This window comes from Biomphalaria glabrata, chromosome 4, assembly GCF_947242115.1.
Source record: "Biomphalaria glabrata chromosome 4, xgBioGlab47.1, whole genome shotgun sequence".
NCBI lineage: Eukaryota > Metazoa > Mollusca > Gastropoda > Planorbidae > Biomphalaria > Biomphalaria glabrata.
Window position 1 is genome coordinate 27,364,418 of NC_074714.1, and position 15,433 is coordinate 27,379,850.

General features: G+C 33.7%; 1 protein-coding gene across 1 annotated transcript in view; it reads left to right on the plus strand.

Annotated features, from left to right (window-relative positions):
• Positions 1 to 15,433, plus strand: part of LOC106054054 (acylamino-acid-releasing enzyme-like) — a 68,694-nt gene that overhangs the window by 13,985 nt on the left and 39,276 nt on the right. The window contains exons 5-11 of the mRNA XM_056025485.1: positions 1,862 to 1,940; positions 3,522 to 3,661; positions 5,434 to 5,571; positions 9,366 to 9,457; positions 12,363 to 12,403; positions 13,907 to 14,028; positions 14,517 to 14,574. Of these exons, the coding sequence (XP_055881460.1) occupies positions 1,862 to 1,940; positions 3,522 to 3,661; positions 5,434 to 5,571; positions 9,366 to 9,457; positions 12,363 to 12,403; positions 13,907 to 14,028; positions 14,517 to 14,574 (670 nt within the window). The remainder of the gene's footprint in view (positions 1 to 1,861; positions 1,941 to 3,521; positions 3,662 to 5,433; positions 5,572 to 9,365; positions 9,458 to 12,362; positions 12,404 to 13,906; positions 14,029 to 14,516; positions 14,575 to 15,433) is intronic.

The following is a 15,433-nucleotide window of genomic DNA, read 5'->3' on the forward strand; positions in this document are numbered from 1 at the left end:
TGTTGGGGCCTGGGGTTTGTTTTGGTTTGAGGCCATTTAGAGCTTCATCTATTTTCTTTAATTTTAGTGGTTTTTTTTATCCTCGAGAGTTTGTAGGTTTGCTAACCAAATTCTTATCCTAGATTTCTGTTTGGACATCTTTAATTCTGCTTTGCATGATTTGTAAATGACCTACACATTGAAAATACTTTATAAATTCATTTGCTGCTCCTTGGCCTTTCAGGGGTTGGTTGTTAGTTTCTATAACTATGGAAAAAGTTCTGCTTTCTTCTTGGTTTAGGCATTTTGCAATGGGCTAGAGCTTGTGGCCATCTCTCTCTCTACATTTAGTTGCCAACTTTTCCTCATAGCAGAGAGGTAGTTTTTCTAAAAACTGCATTAGCTTCTTTTAGTTTTATATTGTTTTCTAAACTAGTTCTTTTTTTTCTTCTGTGTTTCTGGCTTTGACAATGCTATTGTTTAGTAGTTGTAGGTAATCAGACCACTTGTGAATATAATCTTTTCTTGCTCCTCTAGGAATAGACTCCTTAGCTGCTATAGGGATTCTTTTGTTAAAAGCTGAATATGACTGTTACCTGGTTTTATTTACTGTTTATTGAATTGATGTGGTGTACATGTCTGGGACAATTTAGAATAGATTTCAGTTAGCTTTTTTTTGTAGATGCATTTTGGGTTATTGAAATTTTGGGATTTGTAGGAGGTATCGATACTGATGAGTACGGGTCTGTGGTCATTTGTGGCTAGCTGTTCAGCGTTATTTCCTGTGCACTTTTTGGATATATTGTTCAATGTTGGTTGCAAAGGCTAGATCTTGAGTGGATGATGTTGACCAGGCTTATTTAACATGATAAGTCTATTTTCTGCTTCCCATTCTTTGATTTCTTCTCCCTTGGGATTGAGATCTGGGTCTCTGCAACCAGACATTCTTCATAATTGAAGACTGATCATGTATTTCACCTTAAGTGATGTGTATTGCATACATCTTGGTAAGTGTCATTCACCAAGCCATATTTACATTTTTGTAGCTATTGTTTAAAATTTATATTACTTCTTGCATTAAGTAATAACTAGACCTATGTAGTTAGAAATAGTCAAAATCAGTGCTAAAAAGAGCAAAATATTATTTGTGGTGGAGATAGTACAAGATGTTGCATGTTGTTGAATGGCCAAACATTAGACACAATAGACTCATTTAATTTTAATACCTAAGGTCAAACAAAACAAGAGATGGAGGATCAATAAAAGAGTTAAAAACCTGTTTAAGCTTGGCATCTGCTGTCATGAGCAAACTGTGTAAAATGTGGAAGAGTAACATTAGCTTCCCAATAAAATTAAAACTATTATTCACTAGTGGTCTCCATAGTTCTATATGGTTGTAAAAGTTGAACACTGAATGCTGAGGCTGAAAGAAGAATCCAAGACAATCCAAATGCTACAGATAATTGCTGGGTGTTAGATACCAGGAAGAGAAGACAAATGAGTTTGTACTTTTACACTCTGGCTGATAAAAAGGAAGAACTCAATACTGTAAAGAGATGAAAGTTGAGTTGGTTTTGTCATATTATTAGACGTTTCTCACTATCAAAAGTCATTCTTCAAGGTACAGTGGAGGGAGCATGAAGAAAGGGTCATGCAAAGAAAAGCTGGATAACATAAAAGAATGGACTAGTCTCCTGATATCCTGCTTAGAACAGCTGCTAACTGGGAAAAGTGGAGAGAACTATCAAAGCACCCCTACTACAAAATTCAAGGGACAGATTAGAAAGATACTAGATAAATATAATTGTATTTGTTCCTCCATGCATTAAATAACACATTGTTGTAAATAATTCTTTCTTCCCTTTTTTATTTTTTCCCCCAGATATTTGATAGCACCAAGAAACTAAAAACAATAGATATTCATTCTTTGGAAAAACATGGGAAAATTTTAGAAAATAATGGTAAGTTAATTTTAAGAAACTTTTAATGCTATGCTTAATTCTAAAATACATTTTATAAGCAAGTTAAAATGTCATATATAGTTGATATTATCTCTAGTTAAATAATTTTAACACTGTTTTAACTATAAAGCATTGTCTTTGCTTCTAAAGATTAAGATTGATGCAGTATTTCATGTGACTATGCAAACTCAGCTGTGACCTGCATATTTTGCAACATTAGACAAAGCCTTTGTTCTTCAGTTTTTCAGTTTTCTTCTTCTGTGCTAATTTCGGCAAAGGTTTTTCTTTGTGATTCAAATTTGTGTCTCTCAACCTTATGGAGGCCATATGCTACTTTCCTCTGTACCTTCAATGAAGTCGAGAAGGGAATCGTTGCCGAAGGCGCCGTTATCCCATTGATCGTTAGAAAGGCTTTTATCCAACAAATAGGCTTGGACACTGAGCTCTTCACCCCCTGTCCTGTCTGAGGACTCCCTATTTTATTCCTCTGTACCAGGGAGGGTAAAATGGTACATGAGTTGATTTTTATAGTGCTTCTGAGTGGCATCTCTAGTGTTAATGCCTCTTCCTTTATGTTTGCCAAAAATAAATTGCATTTGGCATGTGGTAAAACCCTTGCCAGAAATGTGTCCAACCCAGGGCAGCTGTGGAATGTTAAGTAGTGCTTCTATACTGTCCACACTGGCCTCCAGCCAAATATGGTTATTAATAAAGCATATTCCATTTATGGAGTGAAATCACTTTTGATGAATTTGTTATAGGTGATAAGATGTCTTCTATGGAGCAAACACATCTCAGCCATACATAAGTGTAGAAAGAACAATTGCTTAATAGATATTGATTGTTTGTTGGTTGGCAAAGAAACCTATTTCACCATGCTTTCCATTGGAAGCAACCAAAAGTGCTGTTGGTCTTCACTGACCCCTCTATCTGAGGATGCCCCATCATACATAATCATAGAAATAGTTCAAAGCTTTAAGTACCTTGGAACTATGTTAGATAATAAATTGAATTTATTGCAAACACAGATTACATCACCAAACAAAAAAAGATTACGCCTATTTAGAAAAATGTCCTCCTTTAATATTAGCGAAAAAGCCTTGTTAGTGTTTTACCATGCTCACATCTGCAGTATTTTATGTTTCAACATCATTGTCTGGTATGGCAATCTGAACATAAAAAATAAACTTTATAAAATTCTAAATAAGCTAGTTAGATCATTGGCACCAAACAAACTGCACTTGGACATCTTTTTCAGAAAAGCATTGTTAAGAAGGTATTAAAATTTTAATATATATAGAAAAGAAAGATAACTCACTCCATAAGCTTCATAAATTAGAACAGTAAAATAGAAAATGTAATGATAAAAACAAAGAGATTGTAGTTGTAATACATGAAGACATCATATAAAAATGAAAATTGGAAATGTAAGGAAAAGAATCACTTTCCAATTTGACACTAATGTGTTTTGACATTTTTCATTTAGAATCGTTATGTAAAATAAAATATATGTAAGTTTAGTTGAACATCAAGTAGGAATTAATTTTTTTTAAAAATATTATGTATTTGTTTTACTTACAGGTCAGTTTGGAAGTTTTGAATGGTCCCCATCTGAAAAATACTTGCTGTATATTGCTGAAAAGAAAAAGGCTAAAATTTCCAGTTTTCTTAGTTCTAAATATTGTAAAGAAGGCAATTGTGTTGATGAAGAAAATAAGATTGTAAATAAAAAAAAAATTATTATTCATTTTTCTGAATGCTTATACCTTTAATAATAATTATTTTTCATTAGCAATCTCATAGAGGGTATTAGAAAAATTGTGGGAAACCAAGTATGCTTGAACTTGGCTTGGCTTGACTACCCGACTCAAGCAGAGTTGTGTTTACTGAGCACCCAAAGGCAGCACGGAAAATCTTCTCCCAGATACCTCCTCCCCCCACTAGTCCACAAATGAGATTGGACCATAGCGCTTTGAGCATGCTATAATCATGAAAGTAGTGCTTTATAAAAAAAAAGCTATAATAATTAGAAAAATATGACATAATTTTTTTTTTTTTTAATTTTAAAAATAATTCAAGCAAAAACAATGAATATTTGAGCTACTAGTCTTTTGTAATCTTTCTACAATCAAAGTGTCCAAACCTTTTATGTTTTTACATGTATCCATGTTTAATGCATGTTAATAAGTGACTTTAAACTCTGCTATGTTGGCACAAGGGAAGAAGGAGCAATTTAGTCCTTGAATATGGAATAAGAAATGTGCGTTTAAATCTTTGTGTCTTTCAGAGTATTTTATTAGGTTGTGTTTTTCTATTTGTAAGTTATGGTTTAGTATTTTATGTATTATTTCTACTTTACTATTTAGTGTTCTGAAATGAAGCTCTTTAAATTAAGTGATTTGACTAATACTGTTACTCTAGTCAAATGCAAATTTTCATTTGTTATAAATCTCACTGCTGTTCTAGTTTCTTCATGCTTTCTAGGGTTGAGTTTATTTGTAAACCATTAAGCCTTTTTTTTTACCTCTGACTTAGCTTCAATATAAATTTTTTCTTCACAAAATTGTTTGTAGAAAACTGAGTAAAAAGCAAAATAGTTTTATTTTTTAAATAATTGGTTATTCTTCTGACAAACTCAGCAAACATTTCTTGAGGCTTTATTTATTATGTAATCATTAATACAGTCAAATCTTTTCCAGTAGAATGTCCATGTAAATATGTATGCATAAAAATCGCTATCAAACTTTCCTGAATACATTTATCATATATGTAACCAAGAAATAGTCTGCAAAGACGAAGATGATAGATTAACTCTTTATGTCTACAAATAGACGGTGAATAAATCACTTTGTTGTATACTTCTCCTTGAGTCATGTCAGAATTTTCTGTGACTAAAAACAGGCAGCTTCTGGAGTATCAAACTTTGTCACAGTTGAAAGGAAACACCTTTATTGCATTCTGAAACAGTTGCATTACTTTTTTTTTGTAACCTAGTACATAGCTTAATAATTGTATCTCTAATTATATGAGTTTCACCCTATACAGTAACTCACATCATAACATGTCTCAGTTGCATTTTTTCAGTTTTAGCCAGTTTGGATTAACAGGTTATGGTGTTGTGCCTTTGTGTATAAATTACTATACCTGCACTAGCTACTGACTTCAAATGTTGTGGAACACATAGTCAGATCCCATTTTATTGAGTGTTCTGCGTAACCTAGTTTTGAGCCTTGTTTATGTTTATTCTAAGGAGCTCAAACAGAGAAAGAAAAAAAAAATCTAACTTTTTTTTTCTGGAAATGACTTTATCAGAATTGAAACCACTATACTACTTCTATGAGTCTTGCCCATCTATTAAAATCAAATTATTTAATATCTCAAACTAAAATGAATCAAGTAATTTTTTTTTAATGGTAATTAGCAAAACTAATTTTAAATTGAAATCTTAGTTGTTTCATTTGTATTGAATGCATTTTAAATGTGTTTGTTTAAGGGAGATGAGTTTGAATATAGTGAGACATGGGGTGAACAATTAACTGAATGTGTTCAACCTATCTTGTGTATTTTTGATGTTCAAAGAAATGAAGTCAATATTCTTAACAACCTTCCTAGTGATGACTCTTTTGGTCAGGTAATCCTTTTTGGTATGTTTTGCATTTATGTTAATATTTACTGCCACAAGAGTGAAGAGTGAACAACTTTATAAAAAAAAAAAATTAGACATACTGGTGACATATATGAAACCCTGCCAGACCAAAGTAATAAGAAAGATAATTAGGGCCATAAAATGAAGAAGAAAACACAAAATAGTTTTATTTTTAATTTTTCTGTCTAATGTAGCTGTTTACTATCCTTGCAATCAAGGCAGAAAAGAAATGAGCATTCTCTGGTGTAAAAGGGCAGGCAATCAAGAAGAGTTGGTCAAACTAAGATAAATGGCTGTTGCAAAACAATAGTTAGTGGCAAAATATTTATCTTTTTCTCATTTCACAGAAATGTGTGTAGGTTACTGAAAAAGAGAAAGGGGTTGATCTCCATCATTTTTTTTGATTGATCTAAACATTAACATAATAATATTTTTTAATTTAAAAATGTAATTAAATATTAGTCAAAATGTATATATACAAACTTCATTATCCAAGACAATGACTATTCTATAAGACAATGCAGATAATTTTTTATTAAAGGCTAGATATAGATATAAATCTAGATCTAGAATTGAGGAGCCAAACTATTGTCGGGGTGTTTTAGTAGCTGTTTATATATGTTGGTTTGGGGGGGGGGGGGAGTTTTTAAAATGTATTTTTTGTTTGAGGTGTAAGAGGGACAAAGAAGGATTGAGGCCAAGCAAAGATATTTTGTCTTTATAGGAGGGAAACAAGTGAGGGGTCAAAGAAGTTTGAGAGTATTAGAGAAGTTTCATTTAAAGGGCTAGATCTAGAGTATGGATCAGGAATTGATGATCCAAAGAAATGTTATTATATGTGCTGGGAGATTTAGTGGAAGGTGATAAATATAATCATTCTCCCTGTGACATGGTGTGATTTAATGAATTTAATTGTGTATTTAATTATATATGGCCCTGCTAGATCTTTGAATATGTAATGGGAACATATGTCTCTGCATATAACATCAATGAAAATGGCGAGTGTTTGCTTTCTCTCTGCGCATCCATCAACCTGTCAATTGGAAACTCATACTTCAATCATAAACAAATCCATGGCTATCACCAAATGGAGAAACCTTCATCAAGAAAGATTATATTTGCATTTACAAGCAATGGAGGTCATCACTATTGAACCCGTGAACCCTCAGAGGAATAGATATTAGCTCTGACCACTACCTATCAGTGGCTAATGTAAACTCCAGCTGAAATACCTTCCAAAACATGACTAAGGTTGTGAGGTTCATACAAGGAATGGTGGATACAAGACAGAACTTGGAAATTGAGCAATGAGAAGAAAGATGCCCAAATGTAGTTGAGACCACAAAAATACAACACAGGATTGCAGCTTAGCAGAAGCCTATAGGGAAGCAGATCTGAAAGTAAAGAGAATAAACAGAACTGGATTAAACTTTTGCCTTTTTTTTTTTACAACACTTATATTAACTCACTCTGTATCTTTCTAAATCCACTAAATAGTGATGAGAGCAATAAATCAGACTGCCTTTGGTATTCCATGGCATGAACGGATTTGAATGATGGACTTGGACTTTGCTGATGATGTTGCACTACAAGGGTCTTCAAGTAAATAAATACAAGAAATAACGGAGAGCCTAGATAGAGAGGCACCCAAAATTAACCTTCGCCTAAACTTGGATAAAACTAAAATTGTGCAAGTGGGATGTAAGGCAAAGGGTGCCCCTGTCAGACTTGGCGAGTCAGAGCTTGAAGAGTTGGATAAGTTCACATACCTAGGCAGTATCATAGCAAACGATGGGGATGCCCATCATGACGTAGCTTGCCTAATAGGAAAGGCAAGGACCATTCTGCAAAGGCTGTGGCCTATTTGGACAAGTCAAGCTATTAGGCTTGAGACAAAAATTAACCTATTAACACAACTGTCATCCCAACAGCAAGGTATGTATGTGAGACATGGAAGTCATCTGCCAAAATCTAGAAAGGCTAAATGTGGCTCAGCAAAAATGGCTAAGAAGGATATTAGGAGTTACAGAGATTGTGTCACAAACAAAGAAATTCTTATACCGAACTTGGACTTGACCACTTCATGTGGTTGTGACTGAGCATCGCATCGCTTGAGGATTGTGGGACATGTCCTCCAAGAGAATGAATTATGCATAGAGAATTGCAATGACATGGAGGTTAATATGAGGAAAGCACATACAGGGATGTTTGCATATAACTTGGCACCACACTTTTAGGGAGGACCTTAGAGTAGTGGAACCTAGTGGAAAGAGGCTGCAGACATTGCCAGTAACAGATCTTTATGAAGGCAGATTGCTGCCCAGTGCACAGAACGGCGCGGGAGGATCTAAGTAAGTAAGTCTGTTAGATGTAGAGGTTCTAACAGTGAATCATAGACCAATCTAAGGATTGGGAAACAGACTCATGGATGACATACAAGGGAGAATTACTTTAGTTTCATATAAGTAAAAGATTTAATGAATGAAAATGTAAAAAAATGGGAAGAGTGTAAATAGCAGGGGAAAATAATAAATTAAAATAATATTGATGAATTTATCATATGACTGCTGCTGGAGGTGTGATCTGATTGTTTCGTTCACTTATTTCCAGTGTCCAGTTGACACTCAATGGTTATGATTCCTTCTGTTGAAAATGGGTACCAGGCTTCTCAAAACTGTCAACATGAATCTTAGTTATGGGATGACTCAATTGGTGACCTGGGCTTCAATTTAAACAATGTATGCCCAGTAAGATGTGGGCTGTATCTGAGCACTCCCCAGGCATTTTGTCCTTTCTGTGATAAAGGTAGTGAGACATATGAGCAATGGTTTGGCCTCATGATTGGTGAGGAGGTGACAATTGAATATTTCCATCAGAGGTGCAAATCTAAAAGTCCTGGTTTCAGTGGGTGTATTTAGATCAATAAGTGCATTCCTCCAGTCACAGAGTTGAAAATGGGTTCTCTCAGGATCTAGGGGGTTAGGCTAGGATAAAGGTCAGGGTTCTGAAAGTAGGAAGATGCAGCAACAGCAGTAAGACAAAGAAGTAACAGGAGCTAGGAAGATGTAACAGCCCAGATGTATTAAGTATTGGTGTAAATACCATCAAACCGGGCACCTAAGTTTGAAATATTTAAAATAATTATGAAGAAGAAATACAGATATGAAACCACACACCTCTTATTTTAAATGAGAAAAGAAAGGACTGACTCGAATGAGATAGAGTTGAGTCTTATAACTCAATTGGGTTGAAGCTAGAAAGTGAGCCAGAAACAATGCAATTGGAAAGTTTATGTCTTTTTTTTTTCAAGGGACAAGAAAATGTTTTATTTGCTTTTTAATTTTAACTATTTGAATATTGATCAAGTAAAAATTATACTATTAATGTTTAAAAAATTAGAATTAAATAAAAAGATGACTTTCATTTTTTCATTAGTTTCTTTTATACCAGTTTCAATGTGTTACCTTTCAGTAACTTTTTTTAAAATGTCAGAACCTTAAACTAGGAATATTTTAAATAACCTGAAAACATTTTTGAAGAATTTTCCTCCCCTTGCATTTAAACTTGCAAGCCAGCTTTTTGTTCAATACCTTTGAACTAGTTTTTCTATGTTCATTGTTGTTCTTTTATTTTTTTGTACTGTTCCTAAATTTGAACAGTCATGTATGCCAATAATGGTTACTCTCAGTAATAAATATTCCAGAATTTAGAGTACTAAATACACATTTTATTTAAACTTCTGATTGCATAATTATATCTAAAATAATTTATTTTTAAAGGCAATCTGGTCACCAGATGAAGCTGGCATAATTGTATGTGCCTGGAAAAATGTGCCTTACAAACTGGGCCTGAAATTTTGTTGTCAAAGAAGGTAAATACAATTAAAGGTATTTAGTTTGTTTTGGTCTGTCCATGCAGATTCCAGTCAATTGCTTGCCTTGCAACTTTGGTGGTTTGTTTTGTTTTGTAAATGTGTCCTATCTACTTTTTAATTTTTTGGGTTATGGGTTTCTGCTTGGTTCTTTCCCACAAGTAGACAGTAGATATCTTTTTGGCCTCCTTATTCCAAGTATCCAGCATAGACAACTGTTAGCAAAGTTCTACCAAGATGCCTCCATAGGGTTTTCTCAGGTAGAATTATTATAGATGTATTTTGAAATCCTCTTTTATAGCATTATGTGTCATACAAGGTAATTTCTTTTGTAATGTTTGATTTTGCAAAATATTACATTTATATTTTTTGTAGCAACTTAATTTTATTCTGACTTTATGCTATTACTGTCACCAACTTTTGCCTTTTTTTTTTTACAACACTTATATTAACTCACTCTTGTATGTTTTGATTTTTGCAATCAATTTTTCAACCACTTGTCCTTATCCAATTGTCATCAAATTTTGCATACAAGATTATGCTTGATTAATTACCAATTTGTTAATCAATTAGTTGTAATTAATTATTTTTGTTTTTATAGAAAATGTAGTAAGCTAAGGGGAGATAAACCTTTTGTTGAGAATTTAGTGAATGGAATTGAAAGATGTCTAGAGCAAAATTAAATAACTAAATCTGAAGATTATATCCAGGACTGTCTGACCTGCTGTGATAGCCCACTGCTCTTGCCGTTTTTATTCTTGGAAAGTCTTGTTTTATCTAGTTCCATTTTGCCTCTGGGTCAATTTCCTGGGGCTTTCTAAGCTCACCCTTAAGCTTGGCTCTTAACTTGACCTGTACATCCACCATTTTGCTTCCTTGTCTGAAGGTAGCCTTTTTTTTCTTTAGAGTTTTGATGGAAAAGTTAAACTTGGCATGGTTTGTATAGAAGTCAGCACAAAATCCCAACAGCACTGAAAAAAATCCCTCTAGAGTTTTGTGTAATGCTTTGCAGGCAAAATTTGCCATTTAAAAAACAATTGGTGGCTGGAGCTTTCTGAAAACAAAGAGACAAGGAGACACACTCAATCTTTGAATCACTCTGCTCTGCTTACTGCCCAACATACCAGACTATGGACCTCTGATGGCCTTCTGATGGCCTCGTCTTGCTAACCAAATTGTCCAACTTAATCAGTGGACAGAGCACTAAGTTTGCTTTTTTAGTGACAAAAGGGTTGTGTCTGAGGAGTCTCCTACATGAAACAGTGAAAATTGTTGAGGTTGAAACAGTAATTAGGAAGCTCAAAAACACAAAATGCCTGGCTCATACAGTCTTCCAGCAGAACTTTTTAAAATGCGTGGTGCTGCTCTCTTAGAAAGATTAACAGACCTCTTCACTTTGTGCTGGGAACTTTGACATGCCACCATCATATCCCTGTACAAAAAGGTGACAAATCAGACTGCTGCAATTACAGTGGCATTACCTTACTGTCAGTAAAATACAAGTAAAATGCAGGGAACAGAACCTGGACCTGTACGCTGCATTCATCAATCTCACCAAAGCATTTGACACCGTGAGTTGATAGCATGTGGAGGGTTCTATCTCAGCTCAGATGCCCTCCAAGATTCATGACTATTATGAAGCACTGCATGAGGGTCAAAAAGGTCAAATCAGATACAAGTGACCTTTCAGCTCACTTCTCTATAGAGATTGGTGTGAAGCAGGTTTGTGTGCTTGCTTCAACACTCTTTGCAAAATTCTTTGGAACAATGCTAAATAAAATGATGGGATGCCTGCATGAGGGCATCTACATCAGGTTCCACACCTATGGCAACATATTTAACATACAGCACTTGCTCTTCCATACAAAAATCAAAGAGATGATTGCTGCTTAGCTGTTCTATGTGCAGTATTGGGTCTTTCTTGCTCACACTGAACAGGAGCTTCAACTTCCTGTCCATGAATTTGCTGAAGCTGCTGCCTTGTTTGGTCTGTCCATCAACCTAAATAAAAAGAAAGTCCAATTATCAGAATTCCCCAATCGAAACTAACAGAGCATCACAAATCAATGTGAATGGCCATCTCCTTAATGTTGTTGACTTACATGGGCAGCACAGTGTCCAACTATGTGTCACTGTCCAAAGCAATAGACAACTATCTTGCAAAGGCCAACAGTGCTGTTGGTTGCCTCAAACTAAGAGTATGGGGGAATAGGTCTCTTCACCTAGCAACAAAAATCAACGTTTATAAAGCAGTGGTTCTCACCACACTTTAGTATGGCCTTGAGATGTCAAAAGCATTTAAGGCTCCCCGGACAATTCCATCAAAGATACCTTCACTCCATAATGGGCATACACTGGTTAGAATACATTGCAAATGTCTTTGTTCTCTTGGCACCATTTCTCTCTCACTAGCATAGAGGAAAGTAGCTGGCAGAAGATGGCCTCTGAAAGAGATAGTTGGAGAGCTCTCACAAAGCTGCGGGACCCACATTTGTCCTTATTGCAGACAGGCATTGAAGATGAAAAGAAAACTTAAATAGATTGCCGGTGGGAAAAAAACTTGTTGCATGAGCTGGGTTTGCATAATGATGTGAAACACTGCAGTTATCCTTAATCTTTGGAATCAAAGACATTGCCATTCATATCAGATATGTTAATATAAAGATTATATCAAAGACTGTATGTATATTAATCAACTATAAAGAAAATTTTATAATGGATTTGGTAATTAATATTGTTTTAATATTTTCACAAAGGATTTTTCCTTAATATAAATGTTGTTTAAAAAAAAATTAACTTGCACTTTTTAATCTTTTTTTATTTCAATGGTAGTTTTTAAATATCATAATTATAGGTGTTAATATTCTTTTTAACGTTACAAATATATTCTTTTTATTTTATTTAGGAGCATGCTTTATTTTTTAGACATTCAAAAACAGTCATATGGTAAGTTACTTACTAGTAGATGCTAATTATCACCGCCTTCACCATCACCTATCCCTTAGTCTTTTGGAAGATTTGTCTATTGTCTTTCTTCATTCCTCTGTCTTTTGACCTGGATAGAACCTCTTTTAAAGGCAGGCCCATTCATTCTTTTATGTTGTCTTCACATCGCTTTTTCTGTCTGCCTCTTCTTCTTTTTCCTGGTACTGTTCCCTTAAAGAAGGTCTTTGCATGCCCTGAAGACCATATAATATCATTTAGATCTCTTTAAACTAAAATTGATATAGTAAAATTGATTTCATCATTACCCATATCTTTTCTAAAAGTATACAATTGTGTAGGTCTCCTTTAGTTACATACAATGTTATTAAAGACACATTCACTGAAGATGTCGCAATCACCAACAAATTTGTTACTATCATGAATGCAATGTAGGTGTGAAAAAGGAAAACACTGAAATCAGATGATAAAAATGGTGCTTTCAACTTAAGTTTATGTGCAATGAACAATATAACAAGAAAAATATAAACAATATGAAAAAAAAACAACAACAAAGTATTATATATTTTATATTATATAAAATATTAAGCTTAGTTGTATCAATTAGTTTGGATCAGTCATTTAATTAAATTTCTAATAGATCTAGACATTCTAGACTAACAATAATAAATCTGTGTGATTAGGAATATTTTTACCAATTGGTTTGATTTCTATTCGGCACATACATACGCACGCACGCGTGCGCACACACACATACATACATACGCCTTACTTTCTACTTTATAATATATGTATATACTAGACAGATATTACCCGCTACCAGCGGGTCTTAACTTGCGTATTGCTGATATAGTCACCTATAGTGCATTTGAAACAATTAAAGATAATAATATTAAATAATAATGTTATAAGTAAAACGAATGCATGAATTCATGAATCTATATTATAAAGTAGAAAGTAAGACATATGTATGTATGTATGTGCCAAATAGAAATCAAAACCATAAATGTTCCTTGGGTACTAGCATAGACCATAGTGTATGTATTGTAGCCCTAAAACAAACTTAAGACCCTCAAAAAAAAAAAAAAAGTTGACCAACTCTATGAAAGCATTATAACTTCATCATTTTAGGCCATGTTGACATGAGAAAAGATCGAAAGGATCTAGATCTAATTTTAAGAACTACACTTTGCGCAGATAGTTTTTTACTTTGACACATGAAAATACAAAATATAGTCTACTGAGTTCATTATTTAATAAAATTACCCTTCAAATTTGTGTTTCAAAAGCATTTTTACATAAATTCGTTCCTTATAATTTAGAATTCCCGACATAGTGGCCATGTAGAAATGAAATTTGAATGGTAAATGTGGCTATGTAGAAATGAAATATTACATTAACATTTAACTGCACTCATTGTTTTATAAATAAAGATTTCTTAATTACATTAGAAATATGAATTTACAAGGCAGCATTATTAAAAAAATTCTACCAATGTTTCCACAGAGATTTTGAGTGAAGTAGGTCGTGCTGTTAGATTTCCTTGTTTTAGTCCTGATATGACCAAACTAATCTACTTTGACATGCCTGAAGGTGGAGCACATAACCAATGTGCCAGACTTTTGAAAGTAAGATTAATTTTATGTTAACTTTAGATTAGGTGCCTTTAGGTGCCTTCACTCTATAATGGTACACACTGTGATTGTATATCTCTCATTGCTTTTATGCCAGAGTTTGAAAGTTATCATTTTCCTGTACACATGCTTTCATGAAATGTAATGAGCTTTGTCAAAGCATTTATTTTGACTTGTCCTAACTCTTCAAGGTTCACATTGTTAAAATTTTTGTTTGAAAATAACCCTAGCAGTTACTATTTCTTCTCTGGATTTGTTCCTTAAGCTTTGAAGTTCAAGTATTTTGTCTTTATTTGTTCCAGCTTCCTGAATCCAAATTAGCTAGGTGAAATCAAACTAAAACTCATTTTTGAATTGTATCACCTTTCATGTATTTGTGTATTGGTTGGCAACTCTGCTTAAATTTGGATAATAATCCTAAATAACCAACACTGTACTACTATTGTAAAGCATTTAAAATAAGTGATATTGTTGCATTATAGATTGACTGGAAAACCAAACAAAAGCAAGTTGTTGTTGATCAAGTATCCTATGCACCAGGTTTGTTTGGAAGAATTTTTTTTTCTTTTTCTTTAATGTTTTATTTTCACTACACTAATTGTGTGTTTTGACAAGAGTTAGCATCAATTCTAATCTAAACAAGTCATACAGGCCAAGATGAGACTTTAACTATGGTATAAATTTGTAATTGCTAGAAGTAGCATTTTTTGTAGTAGCATTAATTTTGATCTGTGCAAGCTTTGATAGCAAGAAAAAAAAAGTAAAAAAATATGCTAATGATTATGTTACCATCATTATTGTTTTTTTAACAAGATACTGTGCACTGAAAGCAACAAAAGCTCACTGGTCAGAACACTGAGTTTTTTTTAACAAGATACTGTGCACTGAGTGATTATGCTAACCAATTTTTTATTAATTGCTCAAGGATCTTGGGTTGTATCTGATTTCCCCAAGAAACTTGCACTGTAGAGTGAACAAATGTAAGACATGCACTCAAGTATGGCATGAATCAGTTAATAAATAATAGTATTTAATAAAAAGAAACTTTGATGATGAAAAACAAAAGCTCACTAGTCAGAACACTATTGGTAGGAAAATCACCTATTTGCTTTTGTTTGCTTTTGGTTTCATCCTTATCCTTTATAGGTGTGCGATTAGGTGTTGGCACAGGACTTTGCCAGTGAAGTTAGAAGAGACTTGACTCTGGAAGACTGTCATCATTGTCACAAGAGGTGTCAATTTGGGCAGCTTAGACACTGGTTATGATGAATCATCTTGAGTAATAAGCAATAAGCATCTGCTGTTCTAGCTTTTGAATAGCAAAACAGGGCAAATCACAATAGCTTTTGGATTGTGAAATTAGATACCTGAATTAGGATTATGAAATTAGTGGAGGAAA